Source organism: Paroedura picta, chromosome 10 (genome assembly GCF_049243985.1).
Source record: "Paroedura picta isolate Pp20150507F chromosome 10, Ppicta_v3.0, whole genome shotgun sequence".
In the NCBI taxonomy this organism is placed as follows: domain Eukaryota; kingdom Metazoa; phylum Chordata; class Lepidosauria; order Squamata; family Gekkonidae; genus Paroedura; species Paroedura picta.
In genome coordinates, this window is record NC_135378.1 from 78,799,685 (window position 1) to 78,817,603 (window position 17,919).

A 17,919-nucleotide genomic window follows, 5' to 3' on the forward strand; every position below is an offset into this window, starting at 1 on the left:
CTAGACCATTTATGGCTTTCTAGGTCATAACTGCAAGAGCCTCTTGTGGCGCAGAGTGGTAAGGCAGCCGTCTGAAAGTTTGCCCATAAGGCTGGGAGTTCAATCCCAGCAGCCGGCTCAAGGTTGACTCAGCCTTCCATCCTTCCGAGGTCGGTGAAATGAGTACCCAGCTTGCTGGGGGGAAACGGTCATGACTGGGGAAGGCACTGGCAAACCACCCCATATTGAGTCTGCCATGAAAACGCTAGAGGGCGTCACCCCAAGGGTCAGACATGACTCGGTGCTTGCACAGGGGATACCTTTACCTTTACCTTTTAGGTCATAACCAAAACCTTTAATCTGATCTGGTCTTCAATCTGGAGGCAGCACAGCTGGGAGAGGGCAGGTTGAATATGAAGAAGAAGAGTTGGTTTTTATACCCCAGTTTTCAATGCCCAAGGGAATCTCAAAGTGGCTTATAGTCACCTTCCTTTCGTCTCCCCACAACAGACACCCTGTTGGTGTCAACAGATAGGGTGCTACCGGTCACTACTGGTGAAGATGATTAAAAAACATGGTGTTGCAAAACTTGTGATCTATAGATGAGGAGGTATCTAGAAGCACACACAGACTCCTGGCAGTTGCTGGAGTTGTTAATTGGACTCCATCAAGAGTTGGGAGTTGCAGCAACCCATCTAGGGCATGCTAACCCAGCCAGAGGATCTCTATCCTAGCTGGCTTACCTCCAGCCAACTCTGCTTAAGCCAGTCTGTAACAGCCTCCAAGCATCTGGCCAAGGAGTCTCCACGTATAGACAGATGGCCACCCGTCAACAGCTGGGTGTCATCAGCATACTGAATCACAGAATCCTAGGGAAGGGGCCAGATAGGCATCTAGTTCAACCCCCTGTTCAAGACAGGATCATCTTAAAACATCCAGGATGTCTCTGTCCAGCTGCTGCTTGAAGACCGCCAGTGAGGGGGAGCTCACCACCTCCTTAGGCAGCCCATTCCACTGCTGAACTACTCTTGACTGTGAAGTATTCTTTTCCTGATATCTAGCCAGTACCATCCTACATGTAGTTTAAAGCTATTGCTGCAGGTCCCCAGCCCTCCTCCAAATGACAATCTTTCAAAGACTTAAAGGGAACAATCATGTCCCTTCTCAACTTCTCCAGGCTGAACACTCCCAAGTCCCTCAGCCTTTCCTCCTAGCGCTTGGTCCCCAGGACACTGGCCCCCCTGCCTGAAGATCCATCCGCAGACAGAAAACCCCTCCAAGCTCCACTCAACCCTCACAGGGTAAATTATAAGAGCAGGCATGCTTTGTACCAATGTTAACGTTTTTATTGCTAACAGTTGTTTTCCATTCTGTTGTTAACCGCCCTGAGGTAGCCAGGATAAGGCAGCATATAAAGAAAATAGTCACTTATTCATTCATTTGGATCTGACCAAGTTTTCAGGCGAGGCTCAAACAGCCAAACGCTTCAGTGAAAAAACAAAATTCCCTACACAGAAAACTAGCTGTCGGGAAGAAGAGCTCCAACCAGCCTTCCCAATATCTTGTTATCTACAAAATTGGGAGGAGGGGGGAGAAGAATGTACACATTTAATGGATCTGCAATCGGAACATGGGGGACCCACACCGTAACTTGCTACTTCAGTCAGAACTAGGCCTCAAAAAGTCAGCTGGAGGGTCAGCTCCTGAAGGGAGCCATGCAGCCTGCCCTCCAATTCTGAAGTCACCCCTGCCCTCATCTCCTTTCACAGCCTCTGACTCATCCCGGCCTCGACTACCACAGGGCCTGACTTCTCACTCCCATGCTCAGGAATCCTCTTGGGGGAAAGCTGAGGCCTACTAGGCCAAACGTTTACCTAGTAATCTAGTGCCGAATCTTGATTTCCACGGAGAGCTTAAAGACAGCTGAACTTTGTCAGCCCTAGGGAAGACCAGACGAAAAGTGGGAAATTGTTCATTACCACACGTTGCCCAATGTTTTTCTTATGCACCCTGGAGGCAATGGGGCCACTGAGGTAGGCATAGCTGTCAGAGAAGCATGATGCTGCTAGACTGAAGCAGCCATGTCACTGAGCCCGGGGCTAAAGGCCAGCTGGAATGGCACCAACCTGACCATCCCTTCACCTGCCACACTGGAAATGACACTATTCTGCTGCTAGTTCTATTTCTTGGATCGTATCCTGCTCAATTATTACAGAGGCTCACTCTTTCCCTGGCTGCTGGAGAAGGAGGAGGAGGAGGAGGAGGAGGGCCGCTTTTCTCTACCCAAAGGAGTCTCAAAGAGGCTTACAATCGCTTTCCCTTTCCTCTCCCCACAACAGACACCCTGTGAGGGAGGTGAGGCTGAGAGAGCCCTGAGATTACTGAAGAAGAAGAAGAGTTGGTTCTTATATGCCATTTTTCTCTATCCGAAGGAGTCTTAAAGCAGCTTACAATCACCTTCCCTTTCCTCTCCCCACAACAGACACCCTGTGAGGGAGGTGAGGCTGAGAGAGCCCTGATATTCCTGCTCGGTCAGAACAGTTTTATCAGTGCTGTGTAGAGCCCAAGATCACCCAGCTGGCTGCATGTGGGTGAGTGCAGAATCGAACCAGCTCGCCAGATTAGAAATCCACACTCCTCACCACTACACCAAACTGGCTCTCTGTGCAAATTGGACTCTGGTCTGTCATTTAGATGCTGAGACACTCGATTCCCACCAGCTAAAAGTGGAGGCCATCCTAGAGGACGCTCGAGGTTCCCTGGTGTAACATAAGCCTCCCCCCCCCTCCCGTAAGGTAGCTTCAGAGAACAATACGATCCTTCAGGCCAACAGCTGGATGAGAAAGAAAGCCACGTCACAGAACCTGGCCCCGATGAATTATGCAAGCACAGGCTGGCAGTTAATGCAGCACAGAGTATAAATAAGGCCCTGCTGTGGCATTAAATAGCTCTGGGTCACATTCACTGACAGCCAGAGCATGTTCCAGGGGAGAAGTGAAAATCCTAGACAACAGGAGGGTGAAGAAACTCTAGGATCCCTGCCTCCCTCTCTTTGTTAAGTCCTCTGCAGGAGGAGATCCAGAGGCAGAATGCCTCTGTACACACAAATTAAAAACTTCATCCTTTGTCTCTCTTTCTCCATTCTGGACGCCAGTCAACCATGCCCAACAGCCACATGACACTGCAAATAACCAAACCATAACAAGGCGAAATCTCCATTTCTCAATCCGGGTTAAAGGAAACCCCATGAAGCAACACCCTTCCTCAGAAGAGGAGACAACAAGGTCCCCAGTGGGCCAGAGAGAAAAGGGTGTCGCAACTGAAGACAACAACAACCACGCGCATAAATCAAAAATTTGTTGGGTAATCTACTTTTTGGACTGATCAAATAAGGCTGCACTTAACCAAAAACTTCTCATAATCCCCTTCCACCCCCACAAATCTCTAGCACAGGAATGGATTTCAACCAAAGCAAGTGAAAGTGTAAAATGCAAACAGACGTAGAAGAAGAAAAAAACTTGAACTGCCACCCATTAAAGTTTGCCTTCCGCAGTTAATTCACTAAGCCTTTAGTTGATCCACCGACGTATTAAGCCAATTAAAGCTTACAGCCCTTCTGGGAATCCAATCAGAAGGAGCAAACAAAGAAGCTAGTTGCTAGCAAGGGATTCTGAGAGATGCTAACCATTCCTGGAATTCCGCCGGCTGGATCTAGCCAGATTTTCCGCCCAGACTTTTCCACATGGCTATTTGTATGTGTGTGCATGCGCATGCGTGCATGTTAAGGGTATCAAGTCCCTTACAACTAATGACCTCCATTGGTCAGGTCTTGCTAACTGAGGGCCATGGCTACCTTGACTGAGTCCATCCATCTCATGTCAGATCCTCCTGTTGTCCTGTAGCCTTCAGCTTTTCCTAGCATTATTGTCTTTTCTGGTGAGTCTCGTATTCTCCCACCCCCACATTTCTAATGAATCAGCTTTCTTCCTGTAAGTTTTTTTTGTTGTCCAACTGCCACATAGGTCCCCTGATCTGAAGGACAGGCTTCTGGGTGAGCAAAGGGGAAGGGGAGCCTCGCCACTGAGAAAGCTGCTTGGGCCCAACTTTGGAATTCCATCAAAAAAGCAGCCCCTTCTATACAACACAGTTCCTTTGTTTTGCTGTTTTGCTGTTTCGTTGTAACCCAATACGAGCTCACACCAGCTTGTAAATGGCCACTCTGCTGGCTCCCAAAAGACAGCAAGAATCGTCTCCCGGTGAGCAGGCAGAAAATCCATACTGGACTGTTTTGAGCCATCCCCCCCCCCCCAGCTGCCCATAGTGGACCATTTATGCATGCAGAAGATCTAAGAACAATCATTCTAAACACGTTGTCATTTTGCAAAGTTACAAGGCTGAAAAATGACCCCCGCTTTCAAGAGCCTTGACAAATTCCAGAACTGGAGCCAGGCCTCCCTCGTGGCACCTATTTTTCATATTTGAACAACCACCTACTGCCACTGTCTTCTCGCAGGGCCAAAACTGACATGACATAAAAGATCTGTGAGCAAGATCGCCGACAGATCCTTCAAAGCTGGATCTGTACGAGAGAGCAGACAGGTACAAATGCCAAAAACAGATAATTTCCCCTGCTAATTGTAGCTTTGGAGGAAAGCTTCCCAAGGTAAGAAAAATTGGTTGAATGCTCGCTTTCATCCATCAAATCTGATCTGGGGAATCTGTGAATAAAGGGTATGGGTCTCATGTGAACTATGGATCTCCTTTGGCCCTCACACTTCTCGTCCATCTGCCCTACAGTAGTCCAGCACTTTTAAGGATTCAAGCCAGTCCTGGGGCCAAATTCTGAGTTCGCAGGAAACCAACTTACCATTTGAACTGGGGGTTTTCTGTATTTCCGCCCGCTGGTCTTGTATTCCTTTCTGAATTCGCCGTGTGGCCCACTGTTTGGAAAGAAGAGAGGGAAGGAGCAGACGAGGTCACCCTTTACGAAGGTATGTGCATGACATGGCAAATCCTTTCCCTATCATAATGATCCAGATGGATCCCAGGAGAAAGTGGCTGATCTTAAGGGCAACCATAGAATCATAGAATAATAGAATTGGAAGGGACCTCCTGTGTCACCTGGTCCAACCCCTTGCACTATGCAGGACACTCACAACCCTATCGCTCATCCACTGTAACCTGCCACCCCCTTGAGCCTTCACAGAATCAGCATCTCTGTCAGCCTCTGCTTAAAAATCTCCAAAGATGGAGATGTTGGCATACAAAAAGAAAAACTTCAAAGGAGAACCCAATGTGAATTTGCAGTGTTCATTAATATGTTCAAGATTATTCACACACACACACACACACACACACAAACAAACACACACCTCACTCCAGTTTTAGCAAAAATCTGGAATTCCTCAATTACTATGAGTGATATTTTGCATAACTCAACCATTATATTAAGTTCAGTTATACCTCTGCATATAATTCCCTTGCGTCAGCTTATTCTGTTTCCTACTGCAATTGATTTGATATTAATCTTAGTTTGCCTACCTGACACCATTTGGAAGTATCCACCACCTCCCTTAGGAGTAAACAGAGCCGGCACCTTTTTCTTGCATATATAAATATAAATCGATTGAATGTAGATGCACTCCGTTCTCCTGCGGAAGGGCGCTCTGATTCACCAACAGTTATGCTAGAATGAATTCTATTAACCTAGTGGATTACTGTTTTCTTTTGTTCAGTTCATGAGAATTCCTCCATTTAAAGCCGCCCTCACAGAAATAACTGAAATAAATGCATATTTTCCTTCTATTTCCACTTTCACCTCCCCTCTCCCTTTATTGCTTCTACTATGACAAGTTTTGGACTGTAAATTCCTTGTTATGGAATCTGCTTCTCCTCTCTAGTGGATGATACATATAAACAGCAAAAGTCTCCTCTCTAGGCTAAACAGACCAAGCTCCCCCAACCTTTCCTCATACGTCTTGGTCTCCAAACCCCTCACCATCTTTGTTGCCCTCCTCTGGACATCTTTGTTGCCCTCCAGTTTCTCTACATCTTTCTTCAGCTGTGGTGCCCAAAACTGAGCACAGGACTCCAAGTGAGGTCTTTATCAAGGGGATTGGTCTTTTCCACTCAGAATGTCAACAAAATGTAAAGGTACTTTATGAATTGTGTTGCATATTGGAGCAGCTGATAAGCCAGTTTGCTCAGTAGACTTTGAAGGCTTCCTAAAACAGAAGAGCCACTTAAACAGGAGGAATTCCTCAAGCTCTGCAAATTCTTCAAGCTCTGAATCCACCATTAGTCTTTAAATCCCCCAGAGAGATCGGAGAGATATCTGTCAAGCAGTTCTTCCTTCCTTCATTTTATCCTCACAACACCCCTGAGAGATAACATTCGGGTAAAGAAAGAAAAAGCAGATAGCCTCAGATCAGCTAGCGAGCTACAGAGCTGAGTAGGGATGTGAACAAGAGCAGAGCTGTTTTTTATACCTTGCTTTTCTCTACCGAAAGGAGCATCAAAGCAGTTTCATAGAATCCTAGAGTGGGAAGGGGCCAGACAGGCCATCTAATCCAACCCCCTGCCCAATGCATCCAGGAGAAGGATCTGTCCAGCCGCTGCCTGAAGACTGCCAGTGAGGGGGAGCTCACCATCTCCTTAGGCAGCCCATTCCACTGCTGAACTACTCTGTGGAAAAATTTCTAGCCGGTACTGTTCTCCATGTAGTTTAAACCCATTACTGTGGGTCTATCCTCTACTGCCAACAGGAACCTTTCCCTGCCCGCCTCTAAGTCAGGTCCTGTGGTCCTCCAGATGTTCATGGACTACCATTTCCATAGGCCCCGGGAAGCAAACGCTCATGGGAATTGTAGTCCATGGGCATCTGGAGGACCACAAGTTGACTACCCCTGCTCTAAGTGACCTTTCAAATACTTAAAGAGAGCAATCACCTTTCCCTTCCTCTCCCCTCAACAGACACCCTGTGAGGTAGGTGGGGCTGTAGTACGTAAGCATTTAAGGAGAGGCAATATAAGAGAGCAGGCCTGATTGGCTCAGAGATGGCCTCTGTTTATAGAGCACCGGAACGAAACCAAACCTGAAGGGCAGCCCAAGCTTGTGATTCTCAACAGGAGAATCAGAACTAGCAATACCAATGTACTATAAAAGTTAGACCAGGATGTGAGTGTTGTATGAAGAAGGGGAGGGATGGATGGATTGGAGGGGGAGGGAAAGAAGAAGGGTGGGATGGATAGACAGACAGACAGATAGTATTACTTAACTATTTAAGCAGATAATGTTTTATTTTGAGATTTGTGGGAAGCCATGTTGGGCTCCAACCAGGATGGCCCCATCTTGGAAGCTAAGCAGGGTCAACCTGGTCAGTATTTGGATGGGAGACCAACAAGAAAGTCCAGGGGTATAACGCAGAGGTCAGCAATGGCTAACCACCTCTGATTGTGTCTCTTGCCTTGAAAATCCTACGGGGTTGCCATAAGTCGGCTGCAACTTGACGGTACTTTCCAACACCATGTCACGTCCTGGCTCCATGTCAGCTATCGAGGGTTTCATCCGACTGGGTTCTCTGATATTTTTTTTCCCCATAGGCCTCTTGGCCTTCCTCCACCTCCCCTTCTCGCTCCCTGGGTTCTCTGATCTCCTGGAAGTATTGTTTTATATTTGTTATCTTTATTTATGTTTAGGCCTCTGTGGTGCCTCTAAAACAAGAAATGGTCTTGTTGTAACACCCAGGTGTCAAACCTCTGAAATACTTTCACTTCAGTTCTGTGATAAAAGACCTTTTCCTTGGGAATGCATTTTGGCGCGTAAATACCCAATGAAGAGGGGTGGGGGGTTAATGCTATATATATCCCAACTTTGCCATTAAGCTTGGTCCTTAGCAATGTGATAGCTAGAAGCCTTTGTCTGCTCTCTAAAATCAGAATAAAACAGCTTAAGAACTTTTCTCAAGACTTGTTTAGGTCTGTTTTCTGTGATTCCTCGGGCGTGCATCACAGAGCCCTGACATACCAGCCATGCCAGTCTGCAGGAGAAGAGCAAGATTCAAGGCCAGTAGCTCCTTAAAGACCAACAAGATATCCAGGGAATGAGCTTTTTAGAGTCAAAGATCCCTTTGCCATGTCTTTTAACGTGTTGCTACATTCAAATATTGCCTTTTTATGGCTACATTTGTCTTATGATCTCACCCCTTTCTGTTACAAAAGGAGGGGGGGAAAGTTTACGGTAGCAACATATTTGACAACTTTCCCTCTCCATCCAGCCTGCAAAGATCTAACAGCCACAGCTAGAAGCATCTCTTTTGTGCAGGCATTGCGGGAAATTGTAACCAACCCAGTTCGCTGGAAAGAAAGCACATTGCAACATTTGGGGCAGATCAACCCCCATCCTACCGCACCATTGAACGAAGTTTATTTATTAAACTATTTATACCCCCCACCATTCCTCAGAACTCTAGTGCGAAGTCTTTTTTCAATCTATGTGGGCTTCCTTCAAATTTTCCATTGGACGAATTGTCACTTAAGTTGGAGGGAGGGAGGCCACCTGAAAGATGGTTTGACCCACCTGGTTAGGGAAGCCAACAATGCCTTTCGACACGTTTTGGCAAAAGGACAGCCGCAAATCTGATATAGCCTGGTCACTCTGCTGTCCGTCTGATCATCTGTCCCACACACAAACACACGAAGGGGGGGTGTTCTTTTCCTTTCCAAAATAATGATATAGACAATAGCTACAGGGGCTGAGGTATTTTTCCTGAGAATTTGCCTGTGTTTGCTAAGAAATTCTAATTCTGTGCAACAACGGCAGCAAGACTTCTGATCGCCTCAAGATGGAAGCAGCGAGAACTACCCACCATGGACTCCTGGACTGAGAAATTAGGAGAATATGCTGTAATGGCAAAACTTACTAACTTCATCAACAGAAGACCACCTGAAGAATCCTATGAACGCTGGGATGTCTTTCTAAAACATGCTGCATCGTAGTGTAGTGGGCTACGTTTCTGTGTTAACTGTCTGGCTTTTTCTCCTGGTACTTCTAAATAAACAAATAATTATGTTTTAAGAAAAATAGCGATCGGTGCTGGAAAATGCTGTCAAGGCACGTGACAACCATGCCATTTTCCAAGGAAAGAGACTGAGTGTGTCCACACTGGCCAAATAATGCAGTTCCAATTCACTTCAGCGACGGTGCCGTTCCGCACAGCCGAATGCAGTTGCAAAGTGCATTGTTTAGTGTGTGTCAAAGCAGCCTAATGGAGGTAATTTTTCAGTGCCTGGTTCTACATCATGACTCTGGACTTCCTTGGAAGTCTCCCATCCGAGTACTGACCTTGGACCGCCCTGCTTAGTTTCTGAGAGCCGGGAAACTTGGGCAATCCCGGTTAGGATTCAATAATGCTTACAAAGCTACTGTAGTTTGCATGCACCACATGTAGGGAAGGGCAGCTTCTCTGTTTCTCAACATTCCTCTAAGACAGTGTTTCTCAACCTTCCTAATGCCATGATCCTTTAATACAGTTCCCCATGTTGTGGTGACTCCCAACCATAAAATAATGTAAGTGTTCTTTCACAGAAATTAAACCAAAACTGGTCAATGGCATGAAGATCCATTGTTCATGATTGTATATAAATTGGTTTTCCCCGGCGTTTCTCAGTTCAGTTCTGCCTCTTGTCCCACCAGGCCGATTTTGCTCTTTTCCGCTGCTCCAGACAGACGAACACTCTATCTCGATCTACCCCGAAAGGCTGTTGTGTGGATGGCACACACACACACCCCCACTGCCAAACTGCTCACGCTGCCGTGACCCCTGTGAAAGGGTCATTCAACCGCCAAAGGGGTCCCAACCTCCAGGTTGAGAACCACTACTCTAAGAGGAAAAAAGTATTCTTAAACCAGGGGTGGCAGAATTGTGGCTCTCCAGATGCTCATGAACTACAATTCCCATGAGCTCCTGCCAGGCTCATAGGAATTATAGTCCACAAACATCGGGAGAGCCACCGTTTGCCCTTACCAACTGACAAACACAAGGCAGAAAAGCATGGGGTTCTCCAGGGATGCTCAACACCCCCCCACACACAGACACACAAACCAGTTCAGTTCATATCCTTTCCACTACACACAAACAGGGCACCAATTCTTTTTGACAGACTGTTAGCCTGTTTGTTGATCTGTTTGGCAGCCTGCTTCCTTCCACACAGCAAAATACGGTGCCACGGGCCCTAAATTGTCACTCACTCCACTTGTGCGCAAAGCCAGTCTTGCCTGTGATGCAAAATTCGCAGCCCGTCGGGTGCCATCTGGCAGCCTGTCGGGCACACTGTCGAGTGCGCGTGCACTTGAAGCATAACCAGACGCTTCCTGCGGAGGAGCCTGGGTTTTGTTTTTGGACATAGTCCGAGGCGTGATGCAGCTCAATATTGTGTCGGCCACCGGCTAGGGAATTCGAGGTTGCCAAGACATGGGGCCACCGAAGCCACAGCTGCTCAGCGAGCCAAAAAGGAGAGGGGGAGAGATCAGTCACCCGACAAGCCAAACCACTCATGTGGAACAAAGGATGACACCCCGGAAAGAAACACAACCCGTCTCGCCCTTGGGACCGCCTCTAGCGATGCCCAGGCAGCAGCCCAGCTCAGCAGATATTAATTTCAGGATGCAACTGAAGCCGAGAAACATGAGAGCATCAACTCCAACAGTTCGGATTAGCAGAAATCACATGACCAATGGTCATACCCCTTGAGCCAGCTTGGTGTAGTGGTTAGGAGTGCAGACTTCTAATCCGGCGAGCCGGGTTTGATTACCCGCTCCCCCACGCGCAGCCAGCTGGGTGACCTTGGGCTCGCCACAGCACTGATAAAACTGTTCTGACTGAGCTGGAATATCAAGGCTCTCTCAGCTTTGCCCACCTCACAGGGTGTCTGTTGTGGGGAGAGGGTGATTGTAAGCTGCTTTGAGACACCTTTGGATAGAAAAAAGCGGCATATAAAGGGAGGTCCATCCTGTCCACTGTAGTCCTTTAAGCGCCATCTGAAGACCATTTTAAAGAATTCCTAAATTGCTGTTTTAAAATGATGGTGAAGTGGGCAGCTATTAAACATTTTAATTTTAAATTAACAAAAATAAAACAGAATGACCTTGCCAAAGAGGTCATCTGCTCAATGCAGGGTCAACCTAAAGCAGGGGTAGTCAAACTGCAGTCCTCCAGATGTTCATGGACTACAATTCCAAGGATCCCCTGCTAACATTTGCTGGCAGGGGCTCCTGGGAATTGTAGTCCATGGACATCTGGAAGGCCGCAGTTTGACTACCCCTGACCTAAAGCATCCATGATTATCTAGGCTTCCTTGGCGTCCTAGAGGAGGCCTCCATTCATCCTGGACCGCCTGTTCTACTCTCTTTTTATTTAATAACCCAGCCTCTCCCTTCCACAAACAGAAAGCCTTTCGTGCTGATTCACTGTGCTGGGGATACAACGCAGCCAATATCTGCTGACTCCTTCTATGAGGGATGGTTCTTACAACCGTTGACTAGGGAACCTCTGCCACTGAGCCCTCACGGCTGGGATGGGAAATGTGAGAACTTCCCCCCGAGGGCACCAGACAGCAGTGGCACAGGAGTGGCACATTTACATCCATGCCAGAAACTTCTGTCTTCTCGGGAGCAGATGCCCTCTGGGAAGGGAACTGGCTCCTTCTATTTGTTCAGCGGAGCTCAGCAGAAATCATTATGTTCGCAGAAGACTCCTGAACGGAATTACACTTTTCAGAGTCCACTGACTTCCTTGCCAGCAGGGGCTCATTGGAACTGTAGTCCATAGACATCTCGAAAGCCGCAGTTTGGCCAACTCTGGTGCAGTGAGTAAAGTGTCAGACTAGGATCTGGGAGACCCAGGTTCGAATCCCCGTTCTGTCATGGAAGCTTGTTGGGTGACCTTGAGCCAGGCACCCATTCTCAGCCTAGCCTACCTCACAGGGTCTTTGCGAGGATAAAACAGATGAGAGGAGAATGACATCAGTTGCTTTGCATCCCCATCGGAGTGCAAGGTGGGGGATGCATAACTAAATCTCACCAAGGGGTTCAGGGAAGCTTACCGCGAGCTAGAAGCTCACCAACAACTTTGCAAGGAGGGCTTGCAAAAGACAGGTGTACCATGGCCGTGAAATGAAGCCATACCTACTTCTAGCACTGTGAAATCACCATGTGCTTCCAAGCAGAAGGTGTGGCTCTGAGCTATTCTGTGCAGCCTTAAGCAAGTCACTGGAGAGCCAGAGGCAATTCTTTCCAAAAGTGTCTCCAGCCTAACTGTAGAATCCTCTTACTGGTTTCCAAAGATACCACAGAATCACAGAGTTGGAAGGGACCTCCTGGGTCATCTAGTCCAACCCCCTGAACTATGCAGGACACTCACAACCCTATTGCTCATCCACTGTCACCTGCCACCCCCCTTGAACCTTCACAGAATTAGCCTCTCCATCAGATGGCTAGCCAGCCTCTGCTTACAAATCTCCAAAGATGGAGAACCCACCACCTCCCGAGGAAGCCTGTTCCACTGAGAAACAACTCCAACTGTCAGGAACTTCTTCTGGATGTTTAGACGGAATTTCTTTTGCATTAATTTCATCCAATTTTTCTGGTCCGTCCCTCTGGGTAGCGGTGTGGGTCTGTGGACGAAGAGCTAGATCTGAATCCAAGAGCACCTTAGGGACCAAATAAGGTTTTCGGGGTCTTTGCTTTCAAAAGCTGAAGGCAGCGTTGACTTTTGAAACTCTGAGCATACCTCAAAAGTCTTGCTGGTTCCTAAAGTACGACTGGACCAGCATCTATCTCTAGCCTCCTGTTGGAGTCATCTTTCAAACTGTGCTTTCCCCACCCTTTCTTGTTCCACGCACCCAAGATTTATTCTTAGCCAGACACAAGCCCAAAATAAACGCGGACGCCATAACTTCTCACCCTGTGATGGAACACCAGCAGAATGGCTGAAGGAGAAGATGCCAGTTCATCCTGGTGCGGTCAGATATAAGGTCAGATTTCAAGGGCAGTAGAGACAGCTGATGTTCCACTCATCGCGGGTCTAAATCTGCTTCAAAATGTGCATAGTACAGAGCAATGGTAACCAAACTGTGGCTCTGCAGGTGTCCAGGGACTACAATTACCATGAGCCCCTGCCAGCGGCAGGGGCTCATGATAATTGCAGTCCTTGGACATCTGCAGAGCCACTGTTTGGCCAACCCCGGTATAGAGGTCGACAGTGATTTCTGACACCTGGGCCATGCCATACTCTTCCTACCATATGAGGACTTTTCAAGTCAGGGGGAAACCAATCTTCAAGTATTTAAAAGGCTGCAATGTAGAGGATGGAGCAGAATTGTTCTCTCTTGCCCCAGAGGGACAGACCAGAACCAATGGGATGAAATTAATTCAAAAGAAATTCCCTCTAAACATCCGTAAGATGTTCCTGAGAGTTAGAGCGGTTCCTCAGGGGAACAGTCTTCCTCGGGAGGTGGTGGGTTCTCCATCTTTGGAGATTTTTAAACAGAGGCTGGAGAGCCATCTGACGGAGAGGCTGATTCTGTGAAGGTTCAAGGGGGTGGCAGGTGACAGTGGATGAGCGATAGGGTTGTGAGTGTCCTGCATAGTGCAGGGGGTTGGACTAGAAGACCCATGAGGTCCCTTCCAACTCTATTATTCAATGATTCTATCCCCTAAAGTCAACACTAAACCAGATCATCTTGGGCTGGTTTACTTCCTCATCCTCCCAGGTCAGCTCTGCCACCAGGTGTCAACAACGCCCTTCTGCTCTCTACGCAGGACGAGCGGATCGGTTCCGATGCAAAAGAATAGTGGCAGGAAGTTGGCCGCCAGCTTATGCAACCCATCATGAAGTTTTTGAGGTAAGCAATAAACAGAGATGCTCTGCTTTCACCTGCCTTTGATCCAGGGAACACTTTGAAGAGTTTTGGAGAGATACAGCTGTTCAGGACAACCTGATAAACTTCCCTGATAACGAACTGGAAAACAGGTGCTTCATTATAGAGGGATGTGGGAAGGAAGGAAGGCAGATAGCATCAGGTCTCAGAAGCTAAGCAGATACTTGGATTGGAGACCTCCAACGAAGAGTCTGCAGAGGAAGGCAATGGCCAACCATGGTAGCTTCTCACGTGTCCCGAAAACCTCTTGTGGGGTCGCCATAACCAGGCATGACTTGACAGCACTTTACACGCCCACAGAGAGATGTTCCTCTTGAGACAGAAAAATACCGTGAAACACAAAACTGCTGGGAATTGTTTGCTTTACTAATAAGGATGTTGCTTTAAAATTCCTTAGCTTCACGAGATCATAGCTCTGAACACTGTTTTTGTGCTCTACAAGAAATCGCAGCTTTTAAAGAGCCGTACCGATGTCAGACACTTCCTATGCGAGAGGGGAGGGGCAATGATGCAAGAGAAACATTCCACCCCATGTCAGACTCTCAGAATCCCACACGACCTGCCAAAGGGAGTTCCTCCACCAGGCATTCGACTGAGGTTAATCTGACCTAAAAAGACCCGGTGGTTCCCCTCAAATCAGACCCTCCATAATCTGAATGTTTCTGACCTTCCTTGGGGTAGTATTAAAGTTGTTCTGTTGAAGATTGTTCAATGAATTAATTACGGTGATTTGTTAAATTCATATTTAAAGGTAAAGGTATCCCCTATGCAAGCACTGAGTCATGTCTGACCCTTGGGGTGACGCCCTCCAGCGTTTTCATGGCAGACTCAATACGGGGTGGTTTGCCATTCCCTTCCCCAGTCATTACCGTTTACCCCCCAGCAAGCTGGGTACTCATTTTACCCACCCCGGAAGGATGGAAGGCTGAGTCAACCTTGAGCCAGCTGCTGGGATCGAACTCCCAGCCTAATGGGCAAACTTTCAGACTGCATGTCTGCTGCCTTACCAGCCTGCGCCACACGAGGCTCTTTAAAATCCATATTTACTGTTGGAATTATTACCGATTCTTGTGTTACGACTGTTATTTAATATATATGATATGATGTTCTATGTATTCCACCACTTCCCATGTAAACCGCCCTGGGCCGTATCGGAGAGCAGCATAAAAATCTAAGTAAATAAAATAAAATAAATAAAGCATTCCTTCAAGCGCAGGATGCGTTGAGACCTCCTCCATCACAAACTAAACTCTGCAGGACATCTTTGACTCCAACATCCATGAAGAATATGACTTCGCACAGAAATATACCTCCAAACGGAGTGAAAATTATTTTCACAAATAAGTTTTTAGAGGTTTTGCATGCTCCATTTTGCAAAACTTGGCTCTCCGAATAGGCTTGGGCCATCTATTTTAGCAAAGCCCCGGACGGCCAACTCCGTCCCAGGGTTAACTAGCTTATCATAACTAGCGTGTGAGCTTGGTGTTTGTCTCAATTAAACCTGGATGCCAGCTAACTTCATTTCAGCAGGGACTTCGGTGCCTCGCAGCCCTTTCTCCCTATCCCCCCCCCCAAATCCTCCTTCATAAAAATAGCCTATACAACAAAGATCCACACACACCATCCAAGCAAGAAGGCCTAAGCCAGAACTCTGCTTTGCTAGTCTGCGACATGTCGCAAGACATCTGCTAATTATTTTCTCGCAAGAATCTTCACTGGTATCGTCCCAATGATACAATCTCGATTTCTATTTAACTCCTCCCCTTTTAATGAAGAGGCCTGTCATTTCCCGTTCCGTAAATGTAGGCCTCCTAATAACTGCATTCTCCCTTGCTCTCTGGCTCATGTGCCTCATTATATTTATATTTAGGGATTCAGGGCATGGCATTCCACCTAACGTGGAGTGATCCAATCAGGAACCCTTTAAAGCCAGACAATGCTTGGCTGGATGCCACAGATGTTGGGGAGGGGCTGAGAACAGTGTAGGTCAACGGCTGCCTTCCCTAGATTCCGAAATCTGCCTCCTTGGAGATACTTAAATTGAGACGCAACCTTTTCTGTTTGGGCAGGGCTGGCTGCCTGCGTTTCTCTCCTGGGAGTTTCACTGAGATTTTCTTGTGAAGCGATTTCTTACAAATCCATTCCTCCATCACTCCGAGTAGGATACAGAAAGCACCTCTGTCTCTCTTTGCCTAAAGGAGATGTAAAACCAATCTTTCTTGGCCTCCAGGCTTCTTTCGAGATAGTTAACATTCTTACCAAACCTGACGCGAAAGGTTATTATTACACAGCGATTGTAACACAATAGCGCCTTGTAAAGATGAAGCTGCTTGTGTATTTTGGTCCGCTGTGAACGTGGGAAATTGCTTATAGCCCGCCTTCCTCCCCAATGGAGAACCAAAGCAGCTCACATTGGTCTCCGTTGATATCCTCACAACAACCTTGTGAGGTAGGCTGGCGGAGAACATGTGACTGACCCGAGATCGCCCGGCAAGCTCCCATAGCCTGAGTGGGGAGCTGGGTCTCCCAAATCCTAGTTCACTGAGGCTTCGGGAAAGGCGGTATATAAATACGAAAATAATAAAATAAAATAAAAACACGCTAACCACTACACCACAATGGCCCTCACAGAAATAATCTATTTAGATGAAGACAGATGAGGGTGGGGATGCACAAGGAAAGAAATATTGCCGCATATTCAATAAATTACAGATTTTAAAGAGAGACTTTCCAGCTTTCCTAAATGAGCCCTGAAACTGGGAAGGGGACCTTAAAGGACACCATAGGGTTCAAAATGGGAGAAGGGAATCATGGGAAATCCTGCAACTAGAAAGAGCATTTGGTAGCTGGATACCTGCCAGCGGAGGGGGGTGACCTTTATTGCCCTTGAAGTTGGTTTGATTTAGGAGTGCATTTGATTTGACTAGCCATCCTAAATTGTGGTTTTAAGTGTATGTGTGTGTGTGTATTTCGGTGTTAAACATGTTACCTATATTGTTAGCTCCCTTGCGCTCCATAAGGAAGAAAGGAGGCTCACATTCCTTTCAATTAATGAAACAAAAATAAGTAAATCTCTGAACACAGAACTGACATTTCGGGGATTGGCTCACCGCTCCGAGCACGATTTGCTCCTCCAGCCCTGCTTTCATTTGTATTCGTCTTGGACATTATCATATTTTCTTCCATGGTCAAATGGAGCTCTGCATTTGATTAACTTGAAATGAACCCACTTTCCTTCAAAAACTTCCTCCACCTTTATTTATTCGTGCATTTTATTCATGCCCTGCCTTTCTCCCCGATGGGAACCCCAAACCCCTTACATCCTTCCCCTCTCTTCCATTTTTAACCTACCTGCAAGGTAGGTTAGGCTGAGAGTATGTGTCTGGCCCAAGGACATCCCACCAGCTTCCAGGATAGTGTAAGGATTCAAAACCTGGGTCTCCCAGGCCCTGTTCTGACACTTCAACTGCTATTCCACACTGGAAACCCCCACTTTGCAAACCTTTGCGATTTTTGACATTCTTCCCGTCCTAGATCTTCAGCTAAATAGGTTATTTCTGTGAGAGAACAGATCACTTCTATGAGAGCCAACGTGGTGTTGTGGTTAGAGATTTGGAGGGAGAAGTAGCGCAAAACCTACAGCCACCCCCATTAAAAAACAAGCAAAGCCAGTTTGACACAGAGCCAGGTATCACACAGGGGTTAGAGCCAGCAGACTCCGAACAGGTTCAAATTCCCACAGCCACGAAAGCTTGCTGGGTGATGTGAGACAGGCCAGAATCTCCGCCTAACATCTCAGATAAAACAGAGGAGAATAATTCATGCCACCTACCCAGGGGGAACTAAATAAATAAATAAATACATTGCACTGAACTGATCTTAGAGAGGTTGGGATGAGCTGAGAGTATGGAGTCCTAGCAGCCGAAATCTGCTCAGGGACCTGAGCCCCAAGGACATAAAACTGGCCTCGATTGGGGACACTCATATTGCGTTTAAAAAAAAG

General features: G+C 47.1%; 1 protein-coding gene across 1 annotated transcript in view; it reads right to left on the bottom strand.

Annotated features, from left to right (window-relative positions):
* Nucleotides 1-17,919, bottom strand: part of LOC143819392 (glycerol-3-phosphate acyltransferase 3-like) — a 36,109-nt gene that overhangs the window by 16,309 nt on the left and 1,881 nt on the right. The window contains exon 2 of the mRNA XM_077301005.1: nt 4,847-4,919. Coding sequence (XP_077157120.1) covers nt 4,847-4,919 — 73 coding nt within the window. The remainder of the gene's footprint in view (nt 1-4,846; nt 4,920-17,919) is intronic.